This window comes from Heptranchias perlo, chromosome 29, assembly GCF_035084215.1.
Source record: "Heptranchias perlo isolate sHepPer1 chromosome 29, sHepPer1.hap1, whole genome shotgun sequence".
In the NCBI taxonomy this organism is placed as follows: Eukaryota; Metazoa; Chordata; class Chondrichthyes; order Hexanchiformes; family Hexanchidae; genus Heptranchias; species Heptranchias perlo.
In genome coordinates this window covers 30,628,110-30,652,582 of record NC_090353.1, presented here as the reverse complement: position 1 = coordinate 30,652,582, position 24,473 = coordinate 30,628,110, and the positions used below count along the sequence as shown (strand labels likewise).

Sequence of the window (24,473 nt, the reverse complement as noted above, 5' to 3'; positions counted from 1 at the left end):
GAATTTAAAATAAAATTGCTGGACTATAACTTGGTGTTGTAGAATTGTTTACAATTGTCAACCCCAGTCCATCACCGGCATCTCCACATCACACTTCATTGCAGTATTGAGGGAGTGCTGCACTATTGGAGGTGCTGTCTTCCGGATGAGATGTTAAACTAAGGCCCTCTCAGGTGGACGTAAAATATCCTGTGGCACTATTTCGAAGAAGAGCAGGGGAGTTCTCCCTGGAGCCCTGGCCAATATTTATCCCTCAACCAACATCATTAAAACAGATTATCTGATCATTATCACATTGCAGTTTGTGGGAGCTTGCTGTGCGCAAATTGGCTGTCGTGTTTTCCACATTATAACAGTGACTACACTTGAAAAGTACTTCTTTGGCTGTAAAGTGCTTTGGGACGTCCTGAGATTGTGAAAGGCGCTATATAAATGCAAGTCTTTCTTTTGCTTTCTTTCCTGTCCCACTTTGAGCTCTTGTAGCCAGGATTACAATGAGTGTCACACCACAACAGCAATATACACATTCAGGGAGCATCAGTGGAACTATCAGAATCATTTGAGTTTCCTAACTCATTTCCTGATGATGAACTACTCACTAAGAAAGTTTACATTGCCTATTTATATGCAAACAATATTGCTCTAGGAAAATGTTTGATTTATATACAAGTGCCCCTGGTAAATATGGTCATTGCATCTTCATATAAGGGTTTTTTTTCTTGGCTGGAGAATTATGTTCTATTTCTTATTAGCAGTTGCTAAGGAGATCACTGCACACCAGAGGTCTCTGGTCTACTCTGGGCCACATAGTCACCTTGGCCATCGTGATTCATTGGGCCTGAGGGAAATCTGCGCTGATTACCTTGAGCAAAGGATTTGTTCTCCTTCACATAAATCATTTCTATAGATTATGTGTTGACTTTGAAATGAAATCAGATTCATTTACCTTCTCTCACATTTGGACAGCATGGCAATAAAAATGACAAGATTTCCATTCTGCTTGTTATGTTGGAAGATAAAAACAGGCCCTATTATTCTGGAGGAAAATTAATCTATAGTTCCTTATAGCCGTGACTTAACCCTCTCCATTCCATAGGTTTTTGGGAATATAGTAGGGGCCCAGCGTTCAGCATCAGAATAAAACAGGCAGATTCTCTCAGGCGAAGGAGCAAGCCCAGTTGCGTGGGGCACCACTCATTTTTGAAAAGGAGAAGAGAAGAGATAAGAGTAAAGCAAAATTAAATGATTGAGTGACAGCAAACCTGTGTTTGTAAGTTGTAAAAAGAAAGACAATAAGGAGATGCGGCTTTGAGGTTATAATGTTACAAGATAATTATGGGTGGAGAAGGCCTTTCGGCCCAGGTCCTAAGAAAGAAAGAGATAGAATAGGAGAGAGAGTGAAGTCCTAATTTCAGCGCACCGAAGATTGAAGGGAGGAAGAAGAGTGTGCAGGACATCGTATTAGCAGTTTGGAGGCAACAATAAAAGAAAATTCAGAGATGTATTAAAGCCTGAATGGAAAAAGAAGAGATTTGATAAAAAAGGCAAAAAAGTTTGTTTTAAAACCAGCCATATCAGAGATATTGCTGAGCCCCCACCCTGCATGTATAAATTGGGTCGGGTTACAGGGAAGGATAGGACCAGGAGGAGGTCCTGCTTCCAACAGCACTCCCACCCTGGAGGAAAATCCAGGCCATTGCGTTTATAGGATCTTGGTGCACACAAAATGGTTGCCGTGCTTGCCCACACAACAACAATCACTGCACTTCAAAGTCCTCCATGGCATGTGACGCATTTTGAAATGCTTCTACCAGAGACGATAATACACTATATTAAAGCAAGTCTTTCTGTCTATAATAATTTCTAAAACCGTGCACCTTTTTGATCAGTAACCTGGCTTGTTCCAAGTAATTGGGGATGGTAGTGTAGTGGGTCATGTTACTAGCACTAGTTAATACCAACAAACATGAATTCAAATCCCACTATGGTAGTTGAGAATTTGAATTTAGTTAAAAAAATCTGCAAATTAAATAAAAAGCTAGTGAAAGTGACCATGAATCGGATTGTCGTAAAAACCCAACTGGTTCACTAATGTCCTTTAGGGAAGGAAACCTGCTGACTTTACCTGACCTGGCCCATATGCAACTCCAGCCCCACACCAACATGGTTAACTCTGAAGTGGCCGAGCAAGCCATTCAGTTGTATCAATAAATGCCGGCCTTGTCAACAAAGCCAAAACATAAGAATGAAAAATAAAAAAAAACCTGGTTTGGGTAGCACCTGCCGATATATTCCGGGTGTCTCGGACGTTGCTGGGAATAGCACATGATGCACATCTGCATCATTGCCCTCTCGTGCAATGGTGATCTATTTACTGAGTGATAGAATTTCTAGGATATCTGCAAATTTGCTGATGATAGCAGGTTGCAGCTTTCTATAACCGCAAATGGTACATGTGTCATGAAGATCTAGCATGAACACTGTAAAAATAGCTTGCTCACACACCCTAGGAATACAGAAGTTTAAAGTAATTTTTTTCTGGGTCGTTATTTCCTCTCCTTTTTAATAGCAAGATTTGTTTTAAGAAAATGCTGGACATCTGAAACAGTGTCAGAAAATGTTGGATTTAGACAACAGGACTATCAGCATCTGTAAAGACAAAAGACAGGCTGAGGTTTCAGGCACAGATCCTTTGTCAGAGTTCTGATGAAAGATCTACAGCTGAAATATTAACCGGTCCTTGCTATTTATCGGTGCTGACAAACCTGCTACATATTTCCAGCAATACCTACACTTCTTCCCTGACTGAACATTTAAAGGTATTATGGTATTAATAGGAATTTAAAAAGGAGTAACAACAACTTGCATTTATATAGCACCTTTAACGTAGTAAAACGTCCCAAGGCACGTCACAGGAGTGTATTCAGACAAAAACTGACACTGAGCCAAGAAAGGAGATATTAGGACAGGTGACCAAACGCTTGGTCAAAGAAGTAGGTTTTAAGCAACATCTTAAAGGAGGAGAGAGAGGTGGAGAGGCAAAGAGGTTTGGGGAGGGAATTCTACAGCTTAGGGCCTGGGCAGCTGAAGGCACGGCCGCCAATGGTGGGGCGAAGGAAGTGGGGGATGCACAAGAGGCCAGAATTCGAGGAAAGTAGAGTTCTCAAAGGGTTGTAGGGCTGGAAGAGGGTACAAAGATAGGGAGGTTCCTTGTTTAGAATATACCCATCCCTAAAGGCGTTTTATATAAGAGGTTGAATTCATGATACATAAGTTGAAAGCTTTGATACTTCGTGTCAGGTTTAAAGAAGCAACATCTGGCACTGAAAGGCAGCAGTTGACTGGTGTACAGATGTTGCGTTGAGTGTGTTCACCCCAGTGCTAAGAGTGTTAAAGGGGCCGTGCTGTCTTCCAACTGATTTGGTGTATGATGCCTTTGGATAATGTTTTCTTTCGTGACAATCGTTGCCTTGGAAGGCCATTCTAGACCAAACTGTCCCTTTAAACTTGCAATGTTGCACAATCATGTGTTTTCAGAAATACTTGTGTTTTAAAAAAAGTTATAGGATGGTATTGTTACGCCTAAAATCCCATGTATTGTTTCCTTCCAATTGTAAAGCATACTTGTCTCATGGTGGCTCGGTGGGTAAATGGACTGCCTGTATCGGTGCTAAGGGATCTATTATGTTCACTTGAACAGGCAGATGGTGCCTCAGTTTAACATCTCATCTGAAAGTCTGTACTTCCAGTAATGTGCCATTCCCTTCACTACCTGTGCATAGCTATGTCCACTACAATGTATAAATTTACATGTGCTGTATAATTGTAACTTTAATCACTGAATTTTGTAATATGTGACTAATCACACGTGTACCGACAACACCACTCAGAAACAGTACCCCTAAATATTCACTAAATTGGTTGCTACAGTTGACCTAAAGCCTCAGTATCCCAGGCTTAGTAGGGATACTGAGCTGGTTCCCATCCCTGATTAGTACCCAGTGATTCCTGCTATAAATTGTGCGTTTGGATGATGGGTGAGAGGCATCGTGTGGTACTGTGATCTGTGCTCAGTTCTCTGATCTCAACTGGGGTGAGCGAGAAGCAGCGACCATTATCTTCAATGTCCTCAGACTAGATGGATTAAAAAAAATCATCCAGGCTTTCCACTCCCGATAGCAATCCAATGGCCATTGTTGGAAACCTGGATTTGTGGATGTTGGATGAGAATTGGATTAGCCTTGGTTGTGATGGCCACCATGGTGAATAGTTCATTGGCATTCAGTGAATAATCTCACCCATAGAGAATGTCACTCAGGTCAGGTAGTGGAAGACTATCAGTGCTTGTGGAATTGCACTGCTACATAAGTCACTACTTTCAAGAGAGAAACCAAAACCAACTCAAATTTGCAGTCAAGTCTCCAATTCATGAACTTAAACTATAGGGTGAACTACATGAGTTGAACGGCCAGCCTTTGTTCCTATCTTTTCATGTTCTTGCATTCACTCCAAATCGCCCGTGTAATAATTACATTTCCTTTCCCCCAACCCCTTTTTTTTAAAATAAGTATTAAAAAGATTCTCTTGTTTAGGTGTTGGAAGAACTCAGGATGTCTGGGTCTACATCTTCCTACGACCATCTGGTGAAGCAGGTTGAGGCGCTTAGAAAAGAGAACTCTCACCTACGGCGAGAGTTGGAGGACAACTCCTGTCATCTGTCCAAACTGGAGACAGAGACCTCAGATATGAAGGTGAGGATCTTGTTACTTGGTCCTGTGATGATTTGAAGGTTTTTTGCTGAAAGTTTAACAGAACAGCCTGTTGAAAGTCTGACCTGAGTCTAAAATCTATTGAGATTGTAGGAGTGAAGGAACAATTCATGCAGATAGTAGAAAATTGCCCAGGTAGTGATTCTATTGAAATGTCATACAGTCAATGTAGCCTCAGGTGTGACTCTCAGATATTTTCTTATCACACTAACTGAAGTTGGTTAACCGTTTTGTACCAAAGAAGTTTCATGTTGTTGTTTACTTTGTCACTGTCCTGGGAATGTAAGGAAGTATTTACTTTAAGCTATAGTGTCAGTGCAAAGTGGTTTTAGACACTGCAGATACTGTGTAAATTCAGCCAGAATTCTGAGTCCTGTCAGCTCAGGCCTTAACACCCGATTTACACAACACGGCCCTGAAATTCTGTGTAACCAGGTTAAGCAGGGCCTCCGCTGTTTTTGGGGGGGTTTCACCAGTCTTCTTTTGGAGTTACAGCAGGAGAGCAGGAGAACCTCCAAGGAATTTCAGGGCCCACAGGTTTAGCATCAGCACTAAACTTGTGTGAATACACACTTAAAGTGCCCTTTATGTCATTTGATCAAGACTCCAGTGCTATAGGGTCTGTTGTTTCCTGTTTACATTGTGTGTGTGGGGGGGTGGGATGTGGGGGGGTGGGAGGTATCCACATTATTGATAGCAACAGATAAAGATCTGTACGTGCATGAGATTTGTGACTTCTGATTTGAGTTGACTATTTTTTTCTCTCCCGATTTCTCCCCTCCCTTGCTGAAGGTGTTAACTGTCTCACTGGGGAACGGTTCCACAAACACCAGTCACCTTCTCACACCCTGCCCAGTGTGAGACTTGACAGTGAGTGTGGCTGTCTGAACATGGAGGCTATCATAGCCAAGCCTGATTCTCTCTTCACCTGGCCTCCATACGCATGCACTCCCAGTAGGAGTTGCTCTACAGCCATCAGGATATTTTTTCCTTCCTTAACTCAGAGACACTGGAGCCAACTGCAGTATCCCATCCCACTGAGATCTCATACTGCTGGTCGGTATGGCTCAGAAACAGAGGGGCCAAATTTCCAGAGGAGGCCTTTTGGGGGAAGATCTGGAACGGGGCAGAAGATCTGCCCATCCACAGGCTACACCCCTGACCCTGCTCCGTGTTCCAGGGTCAGGGCCATTTGCATGGATTGGGTGGGTGCTCGCATCATTAATGGCCTTATTGGGGTGCCTGCCTCAAAGCTCGAAGTGGGGCCCAATTACAGCATAAAGATACCAGACCGAAGAAATTTGGAGAACAACAATTGGCCCTTTATTTTTTGAGAAGCCAACTTCCGTGCTGCAATCGACAATCGATCCATTTGCAACTGATTTCAGCAGGGAAACCGTGACCTTTTAAAATCTAATTGCCTCTGCTGTCCTTAGCAATGATGGAGACCAAAGACGCACTGATATCCCGTGTGCCTAATGTTGCTATGGCAGCTAATGCGGGAATAACATCACCTGACGTCATTTCCTCTTTCACATGCACCCGCTCCCAGATGAGCTGGGACTCGGCACAATTGGGCCCTGCTTCAATTTCCATGCCCCTCCCCAATGCAGCCTTCTTTTGCTGGGAAAGCCAAGGATATTGGGCCACAGACTTTACATCTGAGCCATTAGGATACCTCTAACTTGTGACTTTCTTTTATGGTTATGACACTGTCCCCAAGGGGCAGGGAGGGTCCATTCACGCCAGCAATGGGAGAGAGGTGGGCTGAATAACTAGAAAAAAGAGGGCCAGTAGCAATGATATTTAGATCTTCTGGCAGTATCACCAGTACCTCTGGAGAGCACAGGAAGGACATCTTGTGATGTGGGTCTCTGCAATAGCACCGTCCGATTTATATTACTGTGCAGCTACTGAAGTGGAAATTACTGCGAGCAGGAGCGCTAGATAATTGAGCCATTACTTTCACATACTCTGTCTTTCGAGAATGGCCACACTGGCTGAACAATTCCATTAACTTGCGATCACACTAAGTGGCTTCTAATGCTAAAACATAAATTGTCTTTTGCCAAGCCTGCCTTGTGCGTATGTTGGGAGGGGGATGGGAAACTCTACCGCAATGTATTAAAGGAGTCCTAATCCTGCCTCTTACCTCCAAACGATGCCTGATAAGGAAATGACTAGCTTTAATAAAACATTTGACACTTGCAGTGGATTTCAAACTTTTCTATGTCGACCCTCCTCCACTTTTCGCCACACTGTCAGGGACACCCCTCTAAACATCACCACATTCTCAGGGACACCCTTCCAAATAGCACCACGCTCTCAGGGACATCTCTCAAAATATCACCACATTCTCAGGGACATCTCTCAAAATATCCCCACACTCTCAGGGACATCTCTCAAAATACCACCACACTCTCAGGGACATCTCTCAAAATACCACCACACTCTCAGGGACATCTCTCAAAATACCACCACATTCTCAGGGACATCTCTCAAAATATCCCCACATTCTCAGGGACATATCTCAAAATACCACCAGATTCTCAGGGACATCTCTCAAAATATCCCCACACTCTCAGGGACATCCCTCGAAATATCCCCACACTCTCAGGGACATCTCTCGAAATATCCCCACACTCTCAGGGACATCTCTCGAAATATCCCCACGCTCTCAGGGACATCTCTCAAAATATCACCACATTCTCAGGGGCATCTCTCGAAATATCCCCACACTCTCAGGGACATCTCTCGAAATATCCCCACACTCTCAGGGACATCTCTCAAAATATCCCCACACTCTCAGGGACATCTCTCAAAATATCCCCACATTCTCAGGGACATCCCTCGAAATATTGCCACATTCTCAGGGACATCCCTCGAAATATCCCCACATTCTCAGGGACATCCCTCCAAATATCCCCACACTCTCAGGGACATCCCTCCAAATATCACCACACTCTCAGGGACATCCCTCAAAATATGCCCACACTCTCAGGGACATCCCTCCAAATATCACCACACTCTCAGGGACATCCCTCCAAATATCACCACACTCTCAGGGACATCCCTCCAAATATCACCGCATTCTCAGGGATACCCCTCTAAACATCACCACACTCTCAGGGACATTCCTCAACACATCCCCTCACTCTCAGGGACATCCCTCTAAATATCACCACACTCTCAGGGACATCCCTCGAAATATCCCCACACTCTCAGGGACATCCCTCCAAATATCACCACACTCTCAGGGACATCCCTCAAAATATGCCCACACTCTCAGGGACATCCCTCCAAATATCCCCACACTCTCAGGGACATCCCTCCAAATATCACCACACTCTCAGGGACATCCCTCCAAATATCACCACACTCTCAGGGACATCCCTCCAAATATCCCCACACTCTCAGGGACATTCCTCCAAATATCACCACACTCTCAGGGACATTCCTCCAAATATCACCACACTCTCAGGGACATCCCTCCAAATATCACCACACTCTCAGGGACATCCCTCCAAATATCCCCACACTCTCATGGACACCCCTCCAAATATCTGGGATCATATCATGGATCACCTGGGGTCCAGGGAGCCCTGTTTAAAAACCTGTGCTGTAATGCTAACAGAATTGAGTGGACACTACTCAAGTAATCTGATCAGTTGAAGAGAGATGAAAAGAAAAAATATCTTCAGAGTACATGACTTTATTTCATAAAGTCAAATATGTATTAAAGGTTAATTGCAGCAATCTGACCAAAAATTGGTGGCGTAAACAGAACGTGAGGGAGCTTGTAACACACACTATGAGCTATGGAGCTGAGAACATGTTGAGATGGCTGTCCACCTGTAATCCAAGGTGACCATGCTGTGTGGCCAGTATTTATTAACAAATTGATCGTGGGTTTTCATCTGCACAGACAGTTCCAGCACAAGGACAAAGCTGAGTGAGAGTTTTGAATCTAAACTAATGCCCACATCCTTCTTAATTACTACTTATTACTGTACATCAAAAACATATTTAGTACTTATTTTATTTAATTGCTGTTTGTGGGAGCTTGCTGTGCACGAATTGGCTGCCGTGTTCCCTAAATTATAACGGTGACTATACTTCAAACGTACTTACTGGCTGTGAAGTGCTTTGGGACGTCCTTTATTAAATGGTGGGGACTAACTGACCATTTCTACTGGGTTTTAGCTAGTTATTTTAAATGGTTTAATGTCTCCATTAAAGTAGCAGACGGAGGAGTGGAGTATGAGTATGTCTCCACCAATGTCGCCAACATGAATTACTAGCCCAATATCAGTATAAAAAAAAGTTCTGCAGGGGAGAGGATGTTATAGTGGACTATATGGGGCATTCTGTGATCCCACATTCCCAGTGGGAACCATGTTTTTGTAGTGTGTGTGGACAATCAAGGCGACAGTGTTGTAACTGTACCTCCAACCTACACTCCCTGTGAGCATGGCTCCCTGTTGGGAGTGTATGATTATGGAATTTTTTATTCTGTCTTTAACTGTATTATACCTGACCTGGGGAATGCTTGGTGTTGACACAGGGTGCGTGAGGTGGAACAATGTTCCATTCCCCAACCACTAACATCCCTGACCTCGATCTGCAAAACGTTAATTAAAATTATATAGAATTTATAGCACAGATACTGGCCATTCGGCCCAACTGGACTATGCCGATGTTTAGGCTCCACATGAGCCTCCTCTCGCCCTACTTCATCTGACTCTAATTCTAAGAAGCAAACTTTGAAGCTTCTCCATGATGAAGATTTCTGCCTGTGAGCCGTGTTTGATTTCTGATATTTTCCAGCAAAATCCTCTTCGGAGCAGTGGATTAGTTTTTGCTTAGTCCTCTGTCAGTGAGATGATCGTAACTAACCCGAATCTCACTTGTAATATCTAGACATTTAAAATAATGCTTTTCAAAATTTATGTTGCTCCCCATATGTTATAAAAATGATTCCCTTGCCTAACAAGTATAATAAAAGCTGGGAATGTTGAAATAGAAACAGTATATGCTGGTGGCTGTGCCTTCAGCTGCCTAGGCCTCAAACTCTGGAATTCCCTCCCTAAACCTCTCCGCCTCTCTACCTCTCTCTCCTCCTTTAAGATGCTCCTTAAAACCTACCTCTTTGACCAAGCTTATGGTCATCTGTCCTAACATCTCCTTCTTTGGCTTAGTGTCAATTCTAGTCAGACTACGCTGCTGTGAAGCGCCTTGGGATGTTTCACTAGGTTAAAGGTGCTATATAAATGCAAGTTGTTGCTGTTGAAATACACAGCAGGTCTATCAGCATTGGAAAGGTAGGCTAATGTTTGGGTTTCCCCTTTCAAACAGTTCCTGTGATGGGTCCCACTCAAAGTTAACCTATCTTTCTCTTTCAGATGCTGTGCAGTTCCTGCGATTTCCAATTTTAGGGCAGGTAGATTATCTACTCCCGACTCTGTCATTGTCTGACTATCACTACCCATCAATAGGTGCATGAGGGTGGCCTGTGCACTCTCTCTCTCTATCTGTCGCTTTCTCTTTCTGTCTGTCACTCTCTGTCTGCCTACCTCTTTAACGAGAGAGGGGGCGATTGAGAAGGAGGGCGATCAGGAGGGAGGGGATCAGAGATCGGGAGGAAGGGGAACGGCGATAAGGAGGGAAGCGGAGCAGCAATCGGGAGAGAGGATAGCAGTAGCCAGGAGGGAGGGTGGTATCGAGGTCACGATAGGGGGGTGGTGGTGAACGATGGCTGGCAGTGGCCCGCATATTTTCACAAGGGGTCGGAAGGAGCACTCCTGCACCTCCCAGCTCCACATTCAGGTAAATATTTTTAACAAACATCTTTTTGGTTTGCAGAGGTCCCTTTAAGGAGGGCCTGTTAGGCCGCATATAGACCTGGTTTTCCTGATTGCAGCTGGCACTGGCTGCCTCAAGGCAAACCAATATTGCAGAGGGGGCCTCAAACAGGTGCTAGGCCCCTTATTTGAATTTACAAAGGGGCTACCACCTGTTTGAGGCACGGGTCCTGGACGTCTTTTTTTTGCCTACACCAATATGGCGGACGGGGCACTTCTGGCTCGTAACGAGCGTATGCTTCTTGCCCGCTCAATTGGAGGCTCAGGTGCCCGTTTAGCACCCGAAAAACGGGCGCAGCGCCATCGAATTTCTGGGCTGTGATCATTAACATCCACCAGAACAGGTAGAGGAGATCTAAGTTTATTGTCTCATCTGAACAGTAGCACCGCTGAAAATGTAGCACGCCCTCTGTATTGGAACATTGCTTTAAAGCCCAAGCTTTTCTCTGCTACAGTAAGGCAGTTGCACTAATTCCTTTGTTGGACGTCAATCAATTAAGCAAAGGAAGGCTCATACTCCCCAATACAAGGGTTCACTGTCATTCCATTACAGCATTTCGGGCATTGCTTAGCGCATTTCTGTGGGAATTTCTGGTTTTGTTTTCTGGGCACTGCAGATTACTTTATCAAGTCAGGCTGTGGGATGCTTAGTCGTTGCCATGGATCTCTGTATTCATTCCAGTTCACAAAACTAAATGTTTCGTGCATCAAAGATTCACTGCCCCGTTCACAGGACTCTTTATTGCTGAGAGATTAATTCTTTTTGGACCATGGGAACCAAACCATAAATGCTGATCTGTGTCGGCTGGTTTTCTATAATACTCCTGTTTAGGTTGTGGCATTGGGTTGTCTGATGGTTAATGTGGGGAGAAAAGACAGCTTCTTGTTCCCTGCCGTCTCATATATCTTGAGGGATCGGAACAGAAAACAGGAATTGTGTGTACGTGATGAAGCGGTTCTATTTCGCAAACTAGAGTTCGGAAAGGCAAGAAGAAGCTCTGGGGGCTTTGAAACGTCATAGCAATACCATCCAGGTTACTCTTGTTCATCTCAGGGCTGAAGCAATCTGGCAGAGTTTCAGAGTCTTGAGAAACTCACAATGAGGTGCAACATTCAGATCTGAAATCTTTCCCATTATCAACCAATTCTCAAAAATTAGAATGATACCTTAGCGTTTATTGCCCGTCCCTAGTTGCCCTTGAGAAGGTGGTGGTGGGCCTTCTTCTTGAACTGTTGCAGTCCGTGTGGTGAAGGTGCTCCAACATGATGAAGAGCTCCCATTTTAAGGTACAACAAATTACTTTTGAAAGGTCCGTAACAATGCAGCCCTATACTAGTGTTTCAGCCTAGACAGTAAGTCCAATTCATGGTTTGGTGTTCAATCCCACCATCTATGACCAAGGGGTCCTAGTGTACCAGACTAAACTTGTCACAACTAATGTTTCCAAACTGCTCCCATCCAAGCATGACACTTACAAAAAAAAAGAGTTCAGGCATTTTTCAGAGAAGCAGTGTTTATTTTAATATTTATTCTTGGGATTATGGGCATCGCTGGCAAGGCCAGCATTTATTGCCCATCGCTAGCTGCCCTTGAGAAGGTGGTGGTGGGCCTTCTTCTTCAACCGTTGCAGTCCGTGTGGTGAAGGTGCTCCCACATGATGAGGAGCTCCTATCTTAAGATACAACAAATTCCTTTTGAAAGATCTCTCACAAAGCAGCCCTATACTAAAGAATCAGTCGAGACAATAAATTCCATTCATGGTATGGGGTTCCAACCCACCACCCAAGCTGATTTTAAACAAAATAAACTGACAAAAGTAATAAAATTAAAGCAAAAAAATGGTAAAAATCAGAGAAAATGAAAAAAAATATTCCACGCAGTGCTCACTGGTCCAGAAAGCATCCAGTGTATGAGCATGTTGGTGCTCAAGGGTCTGCCAGGCGTGAACTATAGCTTAAACACGGGCAAGTAGCTGGAACATGATGAAAGAAAGGACTTGCATTTATATAGTGCCTCTCATCACCTCAGGAAGTCCGAAAGTGCTTCACAGCCAATGAATGCAGCAGCCAATTTGCGCACAGCAAAGTCCCACAAAGAGAGACAAATGAACAAAAAAAAACCCCTGTTTTTGGTGGTAATGGTTGAGGGAAAAAATGTTAACTAAGATCTCCCTGCTCTTCATCGAAAGGTGCCATGGGATATTTTACGTCCACCTGAGCGGGCAGGCTCAGTTTAACGCCCTGCGTTGTAGATTTTTGATTGTCGCAGCGCTTCACTCGCCACATGCTGAGCTCGCACAGCACGATGTGGCGCTAACCGGCAGGAAGGCACCCCCATAGTTACCTGAACGTGGAGCCCCCGGAGCAGGAGCGCTCCTCCCGACCCCACAGTAAAATAACGTGGGCTGCGTCCTGCTCACGGCCACTGATCCCCTTGGCCTCCCCACAGACAGTGATCGCCCCCACTCCACGGCCAACAATCGCTCGTACACTGGATGCTTTCTGTGACCGGTGAGCACTGCACGGAATATCTTGTTTCAATTCCTCTGATTTTACCAACAAAAGCCACTGATTGCACCACACCCCACCCGGCCACTGATTGCCCCCTTACCCCCCAGCCCGAGGCCCAATTGCCCACTCTTCCTCATTTACCCGAGGGCCGCTGTGATGCCAGCTGCGCCCCGATCTTCACTGACGATTTGCCGGCGGCAGCTCTGCGCAGCTCGCCATGGAAATGAAGCCCAATGTCGGGGGCATCTTGGGCCTCACTATTCAGGTGCAACACCTGTGCACCACACCCAAATTCCTACCGCTGTGCCTTCAGGAAAGCAGGGAAGAAGGCTGGTAAAAAATGGATGTCAAGGGGCCAGTTAATTGCTCCCAAGATTTTTCTTCCAACATTCACTACATTTAACCAAAAGATGTAAAGGATGATTCCACCCTCCCGTGCTACCAGTCACGTCTGAAAGCAGAATGGGATGGAGATAGGGCCACAACGCTGTAGCTCTGATTTGCTGATCTGTGCTACCATTGAGTCCGATTCCCCACAACCTGTGTAGGATGGAAGAATCAGCCCGACACTTTACTTGTAAAGTTAGTGGATAGGTCCCAATCAATTATCATAAATTAACCAGTCCGGAGAAAGTAATAGAAATGGATGCTGGTGAGTTTATTCTCATGAAAGTTGACCTTGTTCTGACTCGGGATTATGATATAAACAGGGGTTGTAGAACAATGCCTTTGAAACTCATTAATCATTTTCAGAACAATAAACAGAGCCATTTCTATATTTTTGCTTTTGTGAGATTTTTTATGACATCGAATTTGCATTTACAAAACGTTACACAAGCATTTAACATTGATGCAACACCATTAAGAGATGACTTTAATGACACACTGCAGCTAATGTTAATGACTATCTGTGATAGTGTTGGGCTGTATGCCTTCAGGGTGCCATTGTGCTTGAGTTTGCCCCATTGATTACCCCTCTTACTGTGCTTTCAATAACCTTTTTCCAACCTTGCAGCGCTCCTGTGAATAAAACAGCAATGAAGCTAATGCAATTCAGCAAGCACCTGCTGAAAAAATAACTGAAAGTATCACTCAGATAGCCAGCAAAATTGCACTCAAAACTAAGGTTCATACCAGCCTTTCTCAGATTTTGTGCTTTAATCAGCACAAGATTTTCTTCCATTCGAAAAGAGAGAAACAAAATAGTCATTATCTTCTTTCCAATGTATAAATGTCATGATCGTAGTGTCCATCACACCTCGAAGTGTCACACTTGGAAGTGTCACACATTGCCTTCAAAATTATGGAAGGTTTTGATAGATAGAGAGAAACTGTTTCCACTGGCAGGAGGGTCGGTAGCCAGAGGTCACAGAATTACGTTAATTGCCAAAAGAACCAGAGGGGAGATGAGGAGAATTTTTTTTTAACGCAGTGAGTTGTAATGATCTGGAATCCACTGCCTGAAAGGGCAGTGGAAGCAGATTCAATAGAAACTTTTGAAAGTGAATCGGATGAATGTTTGTAAAGGAAAAATTTGCATGGCTTTCGGAAAAGAGCAGGGGATTGGGACTAATTAGATAGCTCTTTCAAAGAGCCAGCACAGGTGCGATGGGCTGAATGGCCTCCTTTTGTGCTGTACGATTCTATGATTCTATGATGCGGAGTATGTGCCACACTTACACCCGATAGGTTCAATTATCATTTAAAGCAGCAACAAATCACAACCGCTGTGATTGTGTTGTGAATCACATTCATGAAATTATTCATGAATTAATTATTTATGAAAGGTGAAAAAGAGAAACTGGGAAATTATAGACCTGTTAGTCTAAAATCTGTTGTGGGGAAGTTATTGGAATCTATAATTAAGGATAGGATGACTGAACACTTATAGACATTTGAGAACCTACCAATGAACAAGTAGAATCTTAAGAAAGTATATATAGTTTCCTTCTAATTTTTTCCGACATTGCTAAGGAGACAAGGATTTACAAGCAGCTGCCAATCTAAAGACAAGATTCTCCAGCAAAAACATTTAGGCCCTGAATTTACTCGCGACTTTATGTCACTGTAACTTCCTGGGTAATTTTAACCTAAACCTGCCCGCCGGGAAACTGACAGGATCGGATCGGCTGTCTGATTTTACACCCCGTCTGATTTTACTTTCCTTTGACTTGAATACTGCACCCGGCTTTGAAGAGGCTCGCGTGTCTATTTGATCAATAATAATATGGTTATTAGTGCAGCAGTGCTTTTAATCAATACCACCAAAGCCATTCATCTCAGTTACTAAGGCTGCCCTTGCTATTTTCCTACATAACATCAATGACTATATTTCACTGGATGCGAAACACTTTGGGACATCCTGAGGACATGATTAGGTGGAATGCAAGCTCTTTATTTCATGGTGTTCTGAACTTTTGTCTCTCGTTATCTCAAATGCACTTTTCCACATGGGTCTTCTTTCATTCACACTATATGGAAATCAAAACTCAATGCGGGCTCTCCCAATCATTCTGTGCTAGTGTTCTATAAATAAGACATCTCCTCTTGCACTTAATCTCGTTAAAATGAATAATCTTAGTTCCCAAACAGAGTCCTCAGAAAACAATGGTACAAGTCTAAGTTCAACACCCTTTCCAATTAAATCATATACTGCTTCTCTTTTTTTTGTTTCCTATTTCAGAATGGCCTTTGTGCATTTCTCTTCCCCTTTTACATTTAATAGAACATAGATTCTAGATTCTAGAACGGTCCCAGCGGATTGAAAGGTAGCAAATGTAACCCCGCTATTCAAGAAAGGAGGGAGAGAGAAAACAGGGAATTACAGACCAGTTAGCCTGACATCAGTCGGCGGGAAAATGCTGGAATCCATTCCTAAGGAAGTGGTAACAGGGCACTTAGAAAATCATAATATGATTAAGCAGAGTCAACATAGTTTTATGAAAGGGAAATAGTGTTTGACAAATTTATTAGAGTTTTTTGAGGATGTAACTAGCAGGGTAGATAAGGGGGAACCAGCGGATGTAGTATATTTGGATTTTCAAAAGGCATTCGATAAGGTGCCACATAAAAGTTGTTACCCAAGATAAGGGCTTATGGAGTTTGGGGTAACATATTAACATGGATAGAAGATTGGTTAATGGACAGAAAACGGAGAGTAGGGATAAACGGGTCATTTTCAGGTTGGCAGGCTGTAACTAGTGGGGTGCTGCAAGGATTAGTGCTTGGGCCTCAGCTATTTACAATCTATATTAATGACTTAGATGAAGGGACCGAGTGTGATGTATCCAAGTTTGCTGATGATACAAAGCTAGGTGGGAAAGTAAGCTGTAAGGAGGACACAAAGAGTCTGCAAAGGGCTATAGACAGGTTAAGTGAGTGGGCAAGAACGTGGCAGATAGAGTATAATGTGGGGAAATGTGAGATTATTCACTTTGGTAGGAAGAATAGAAAAACAGAATATTTTTTAAATGGTGAGACACTATTAAATGTTGGTGTTCAGAAAGATTTGGGTGTCCTCATACAAGAAACACAAAAAAGTTAACATGCAGGTACTGCAAGCAATTAGGAAGGCAAATGGTATGTTGGCCTTTATTGCAAGTGGGTTGGAGTACAAGAGTAAGGAAGTCTTACTACAATTGTACAGGGCTTTGGTGAGGCCTCACCTGGAGTACAGTGTACAGTTTTGGTCTTCTTATCTAAGGAAGGATATACTTGCCTTAGAGGCGGTGCAACAAAGGTTCACTAGATTAATTCCTGGGATGAGAGGGTTGTTCTATGAGGAGAGATTGGGTAGAATGGGCCTATACTCTCTGGAGTTTAGAAGAATGAGATGTGATCTCATTGAAACATATAAGATTCTGAGGGGGCTTAACAAGGTAGACGCTGAGAGGTTGTTTCCCCTGGCTGCAGAATCTGGAACTAGGGGGCATAGTCACAGGATAAGGAGTCGGCCATTTAAGACTGAGATGAGGAGGAATTTCTTCACACAGAGGATTGTGAATCTTTGGAATTCTATACTCCAGAGAGCTGTAGATGCTGAGTCATTGATTATGTTCAAGGCTGAGGTAGATAGATTTTTGGACTCTAAAGGAATCAAGGGATATGGGGATTGGGCGGGAAAGTGGAGTTGAGGTCGAAGATCAGCCATGATCTTAATGAATGGCGGAGCAGGCTCGAGGGGCCGTGTAGCCTAATCCTCTTCCTAATGCTCCTATGCTTTTAAAGTTGTCCACAATTGCAGTGTGTACCATCCACAGGATGCACTGCAGCAACTCGCCAAGGCTTCTTCGACAGCACCTCCCATCTTGTCCATCTAGAAGGACAAGAGCAGCAGGCACATGGGAACAACACCACCTGCACGTTCCCCTCCAAGTCACACACCATCCCATCTTGGAAATATATCGCCGTTCCTTCATTGTCGCTGGTTCAAAATCCTGGAACTCCCTTCCTAACAGCACTGTGGGAGAACCGTCACCACACGGACTGCAGCGGTTCAAGAAGGCGGCTCACCACCACCTTCCCGAGGGCAATTAGGGATGGGCAATAAATGCTGGCCTCGCCAGCGACGCCCACATCCCGCGAACGAATAAAAAAAAACACTCCTTGAATGTGCCGTTTTAAGTGCGGGCGAGCAAAATTGTAACATGATATTCTAAGTGTAGCCTTACTGATGAATGATGTAGTCAAAGGCAGACCATTTCACTTGTACAGAAAGAGTAGGGCATTTCTCCTCTCCATTGATTCTGTATTAGTGAAAGGAATGTCCACTTTAAGTAGGTTAATTGTTCCTGTTTTATCTTGGCTATGATTAATCAGTTACTGCCACCATCCATTGCTAGTTGTCTACCTACATGGATTCTGTCAGACTCATGCTGTTATATAACATGATATCAGTGGTTTTACTTTCACTTCTATTAGAATAACTGTGGTTTAATTTCATTCCTTTGAATGTTTTATATGAAATTTCCTTCTCCTTGAGACTCAATCACACACACAGACTTGAAGGTTCCTAATCCTAAAGGCTGGAAATGCACAGTTGGTCATTCAGCCTCTGGAAGAGATAGGCAGGTTAATATTTAGGGTGTGAGCATTGATTGAAAGTCTTTCTCTGTTCAGATGCTGACTGGCCTACTGTGGAAAATTTCCAGCATTTTCAGTTTTCACTTCCAGTTTATCCCCAGGCTCACGCAGCCTGTCTCCAGCAACTTGATTCAAATTATAAGTGTACATGTATAAAACTTTGATCGCCAAACTAGCGGACAGAAGCACAGAAGGAACAAGCCTCAAGCAAGATCACAGATGAGTAGTTACTTATTTTTCCTGCAAAGTAGGATGACACATTAACCGAGGCCCCATTTTGCTTGTTCTAATAGTTCGGGTGAATGTTAACCATTCCATGGCACTATTTGAAAAAGAGCAGATGGTTTTCCCAATATCCTGGACAACTCACCTCCCTCAACCAAGATACAGGCAGATTGGGCGTTCATCCCACTGTTATTTGTGGGATCTTGCAGCAAGTACGACACTTCAAAGTAATAAATTGTATGCGAAGCACTTTGGGAAATTTGCGAGAACTATGACAAGGTGCTTTGTAAGTACAAATCTTTCTTTAGGCAGAACAGACTCCCGGAAAAACCAATTAAAACTTTGTTGATTAATTTGGAAAAAAAACTGGTCAAATACCTGGATGATTTGGAAGATATAAGGATAGAGATAGGCACAGATGATTAAACAGAAAATAAAACTGAAATTATATCAGAAAATGTTGGGAAAATATGGTTCATCAGCATCTGATAGAGAAAGATAGGTTAATGTTCCCTTCAACTTGATGTGCTGCCTTTGGAAAATATCTGACCAGAGTTGTAAGTATGGGTGATAGGGTTGGATTAGTATTTTGAAGCTTGGTTGATTTTCTTGGGGTAAGAGAACCAGGGGGGAGATGAGGAGAAGTTTTTTTACACAACAAGTTGTTATGATCTGGATTGCACTGCCTGAAAGGGTGGTGAAAGCAGATTCAATAGTAATTTTCAAAAGGCAGTTGGATATATACTCGAAAAGGAAAAATTTGCAGGCCTATGAGGAAAGAGCAGGGGAGTGGGACTAATTGGATAGCTCTTTCAAAGAGCCGGCACAGGCACGATGGGCCGAATGACCTCCTTTTTTGCTCTGTGCAACTATGATTCAATGATTCTATGAAGAGGATTGGAGGAAAATTCCACTGAGATTTACTTGTCGTTAGTTCTCTCACTGAGGTTATTGAGAGGGTTGTATAAGCCAAAAAATTACTGTTGGCGATATTGGTGGATTAACACACTTGTAAGATATTCTTATGTCTGCTATTTTAACGCAGATATGAATGCATTAATTGGGGTAACTCCTGTGCCAAATTACTACACTGACGAATGTCGTATGAATGTGTTAAGCGTTCATCCCCTAAAATCACCAACAGCAATTTCTAGGTTCTAGAATCTGTGACAGCTCAAATTGTACTGGGTCTGTGAAAGGGAATGGGCTCGAGGGACAGAATGGCTGCATGTTCCTTTATGCTTGGAGGGTTAAATTATGGGGACAGGTTGCATAAACTTGGCTTGTATTCCCTTGAGTTTAGAAGGTTGAGGGGTGATCTGATTGAGGTGTTTCAAATGTTAAAAAGGATTTGATAGGGTAGCTACGGTGAAACTATTTCCTCTGATGAGGGAGTCAAGAACGAGGGGACATAATTTTAAAATTGGAGCCAGGCCATTTACGAGGGAAATCAGGAAGTACGTTTTCACACAAAGGGTAGTAGAAATCTGGAATTCTCTCCTCCAAAAGGCTGTGGATGCTGGGCCAATTGGAGCTTTCAAGACAGAGGTTGATTGATTTTTGTTTGGTGAGGGTATCAAGGGTTATGGAGCAAAGGCAGATAAATGGAGGTAAGATACAGATCAGCCATGTGAATCAGTGAATGGCGGAGCAGGCTCGAGGGGCTGAATGGCCTACCCCTCTGTTCCTATGTTCTGGTGTTACTTGTCATTCTTGTTGCAGTGTACAATCCACCCATACTAACGTTACCCATCTTAGTTACAGCATCCTGGCTGCAGTGAATCGGAGCACTTAGAAGATAGGGAGCAGCAGTGAAATATCATCGTATATCAGTCATAGATATTGCGAGCAACCACACAACGAATTAGTAGCAGGTTAAAAAAAACACCATTAACTTCAAAAGAAAAGTAAATTGGGAGGGGTGTAAAACGGGCTGCAGATTTGCTATCACCCGTTTTTTCCCTGGCGATAAAAGTTAAATGACCCAGGTGCTATGCTTTTCAGTCTGTCTAATCAAAATAATCTATCACTTTATACAGTAGTAATAATAGTGAAAGTAATCTATTAACTTGTGTGCCAGTAACACATTGATGGATCAGATGAAACTCAGAGGTTACACAAAGGCCTCATTATGTAGGTGTAGATGTGCTTAAAACTGCAGCACTGATTCAAGATTTATTTAACACTGAATAAATGAACAGTCAGATTAAAAACAAGTTTTTTAAAAATCATAGCCTTAAATTAGAGCACATGAATTAATATTAATTCCAGCATTGTTGTTTTCTTACTCTTTTAGTTCATACGCTGCCTTTCATTTTTGTCCCTTTCTCTTCCAATTTTCTACCCTGCCCCAACAGTCACTGACTCCTTAATGGGGTGGGGTGCAGTTCCTCGGACAATAGTCACTCTTCTGTACCTCACCCAAATGGTCACACTTTGGGGTAGATTTTCACATTGTGCGATAGTGAAAAGCAGGTAATAGCAAATCGACAGCCCGTTTTACATCTCCCTGACTTCAATGGAAATAAAAATGGGGAACATAGGAACAGGAGTAGGCCATTCAGCCCCTCGAGCCTGTTCCACCATTCAATGAGATCATGGATGATCTGTATCCTAACTCCATTTACCCGCCTTTGCTCCATATCCCTTAATACCCTAGGCAAGCAAAAATCTGTCTATCTCAGATTTAAAATTAATTGAGCTAACGTCGACTGCTTTTTGTTGGAAAGGGTTCTGCCGACTCGCATCACCAGTTTTACACTATCGCACAAAGTCAAAATCTACCTCTTTGGGCCCGATATTACCATGGCGGTGGGGGGTCGATTGGGCGTGAGGGTAACGCGCCCGGTGAAATCAGCCTGCTTCGCGCACAATTGCAGGCTGATTGGAGCCACTTACGTGCTGTACCGGGTTCCTCGCTGCTAAGCTGCGCGGCGGGCAGACTGCGCATGCGCAGTAAGGTCTGTCAGCTGGAGCAGCCCTATTTAAAGGGGCAGTCCTCCACTGACTGATGCTGCAAGAAATAGGAAAAATTACAGCATGGAGCAGCCCAGGGGGAAGGCTGCTGCTCCCAGGTTAATGATGCCTCACCCCGGCTCTTATTGGATGGGGTGAGGAGGAGGGGGAGGACAGAGATCTTCCCCCCGGCGGGCGGGAGGAAGCGGCCTGCCTCTGCCACTAAGACGGCCTGGCTCGAGGTGGCAGAGGAAGTCACCTGCACCACCAACATATCGCCCACCTGCATACAGTGCAGGAGACGCTTCAATGACCTAAGTGGGTCAGCCAAAGTGAGTACACTTACTCATTCCCCTACACTCCGTCTGCCACATCACCGCCCCCACCCCACATCTCCTTCTGCACAGCCAACACCACTCTGTCACATCACTCCTCACACCCACTCAAACCTCATCCTCATCTTACCTGCACTTACTCACCTCGCCAGTACTCATCCCGCCACTACCACTCAACCCAATCCTCATACAATCTCATGGCTCTATCTCATACTCACCCTCTCATGCATCTCTTTCACAGTCAGCCTCACTCAACCTGCCACTACCTGTGCTGCAGCCACAGGGCATGCATCACATACGTGCAGTAGGCAGCGTAAGGCAAACGTGTCGTGAGCCTGAAGGGGATGCACAAGGGTGTTTGAGGGTTTGTCATGGTTTTTACTTATATTTAATTCCTGATCAACTCACATTACATATTATATTGGCACCACTACTGCCACGTCTTTGCGAATCTTGTCTGGTTTGTGCAATAATGCCCTTTCCTGAGGATCACCATGAAGACCCACAACTGATGCCACCCATTGTGTCACTTCAGAGTGGGTATAGGTGTATTTGCAGGGCTTTTTTGTGCAGACGACTGAGAGACGTCGGCGATGTCCCCGGTGGCACCCTGGAAGGATGCGGAGGAGAAAATGTTGAGGGCAGTGGTGACTTTGAGAGCGACAGGTAAGAAGATGCTGTTCGGGCCAGTTGGGAGCAGCTCGGCATGAAGGAGGCTGCGGATGTCCACGACTACATGTCGAGTGACTCTGAGCCTCCGTGTGCACTGCTGCTCAGAGAGGTCCAGGAAGCTGAGCCTCGGTCTGTGGACCCTGTGGCGAGGGTAGTGCCCTCTGCGACGCATCTCTCTCTGCGGTTGCCCTCCCTCCTGCTGTGCAGGTGCATGTGTCACAGTACTGTGTTGTGGAGCTCCATGTGTCAGAGGTGGACAGCGTGGCCGGCGAGGCTGGTGATGCTGTTCGCCCTCCGAGGAGGTCATGACTGCGGCTACAGCGGCCCCCATCCGGAAGATGTACATCTGAGGGGGTCAGCAATGTAGGTACATGTATCTGGACACCAGGGTAAGTGTGCAAGTTGGTGAATTTTATTGTTAGGAGGAGGGTGGTGGAGGCCAAACTTTGTCCAAAGTGACAGAGTGGCCTCCTGCAATGAGTGAGGGTCTCCCCCCCCATATCGGTCAAATGGACCTTTGCAGCTGCCACAGGCTGATGGCTGCAACACGTCCATTTGAACTGGGAGTGTTTCCCCCAGTACGGGAAACAGTCCCAGTTGTTTGCAAAATCCCAACCCTCCTAAAATATCATGTTAATCAGGTCTCTAAACGACCTGAAATACCTAGATAAATACCTTAAGTGGCACCCCGCCGGCTTTAATTGCCGGCGGGAGTCCCACATGCGGGGGCTGCGCGCGCATGTCAGTGCATCAGTGGGGAACCCGGAAATGGGGCGGGTTGGAGCCGGGCTCCAGACCCGCCCCGGGAATCCCCGATTTTCTTAACCCCCACCCCCCCCCGCCAGGAACGCACCCGATTGCGGGTGCTAAAATCGAGCCCTTTATGTTTAAGTTTAAAGAGTGTGTGTCATTGTGCTATTTGACCACAGGAACTATCACAAAAAAAATCACTCCTTCCCTCACCCAACGTCTACACAAGAACATTGTAGCAGAGGTTGCTAAAATAAGAATGGGCACTCTCTAAACCTTTCAGACCATAACCTCAGGGATAGTGAGGTCAATTGTAGCCCTCCCATCACCCTGACTGAGAAGAGGAAGGTCAACACAACCCAGGTATTGAACCTGGGACCTTCTGTATGGCTCACCTGCTCGCTACCTTAATCAGCAGAGCCATCAGCACAGCTCCTACATGTACCTGTTGAAGACTCTGTCAATTTTTTGGCATTATAGAGACAAAAACGAGAAATATAAAATAAATTAATTCGTGGCACTCTTGTTTCTGAGTCAGAGGACTGTTGGTTCGAGCCCCACTCCTGGATTTGAGCGCTTTATCTAGGCTGACACCTCAGTGAGGGAGTGCTGTGCTTTTCAAAATAAAGAGGTAGAAATTGGACCTCGTTGTGTCCATAAACAGGTGCAAAAAGGCCCAATTTTGGGGACCCGACACCCTGCGCTTTAAGGACGCCTGAAAAACATCCAACCTGAAATTGGGAATAACAGGCTAAATGATGGGGATGTTGCTATACGGTAAATACAACTGATGAAGGGTGTAATCTGAACAGTCTTTCAGCCTTTCTCTATTACTTAAACTGACAATAAAAAGCTGGATCTTCTTGTCCAAAAACAACAGGTGGCAATTTGAAAAGGTATCTTGCCGGCACTCATAAAATGGTTTACTTTGGTTGTCAGTGAACCATATGCATTATCTGTAAATTCAAACTAATATAATTGTCTCTAATTGGCAGCTGTACAGTATTTTATTATAGTTCAGCAGTAGGGAGTTGAAAGTTGTGCTTCAGTTTTAAGCACATCTACGTCTACATAATGAGGCCTTTGTGTAGCTTCTGAGTTTCATCTGATCCATCAAAGTAATAAATTATTTTAACTATTGTTACTATTGTATAAAGTGATAGATTATTTTGATTAGACAGACTGATAAGCATGGTACCCGGTTCATTTAACTTTTATCACCGGGCAAAAAACAAGTGATAGCAAATCTACAGCCCGTTTTTACACCTGGGCCAATTTACTTTTATTTTGAAGTCAATGGTGTTTTTTTTAAC

General features: G+C 44.1%; 1 protein-coding gene across 1 annotated transcript in view; it reads left to right on the top strand.

The window, feature by feature from the left end:
* Window positions 1-4,598: 4,598 nt before the first annotated feature.
* apc2 (APC regulator of WNT signaling pathway 2) overlaps window positions 4,599-24,473 on the top strand; it is a 97,351-nt gene continuing 77,476 nt past the window's right edge. The window contains exon 1 of the mRNA XM_067968398.1: window positions 4,599-4,751. Within this exon, the coding sequence (XP_067824499.1) occupies window positions 4,611-4,751 (141 nt within the window). The 5' untranslated portion in view covers window positions 4,599-4,610. The remainder of the gene's footprint in view (window positions 4,752-24,473) is intronic.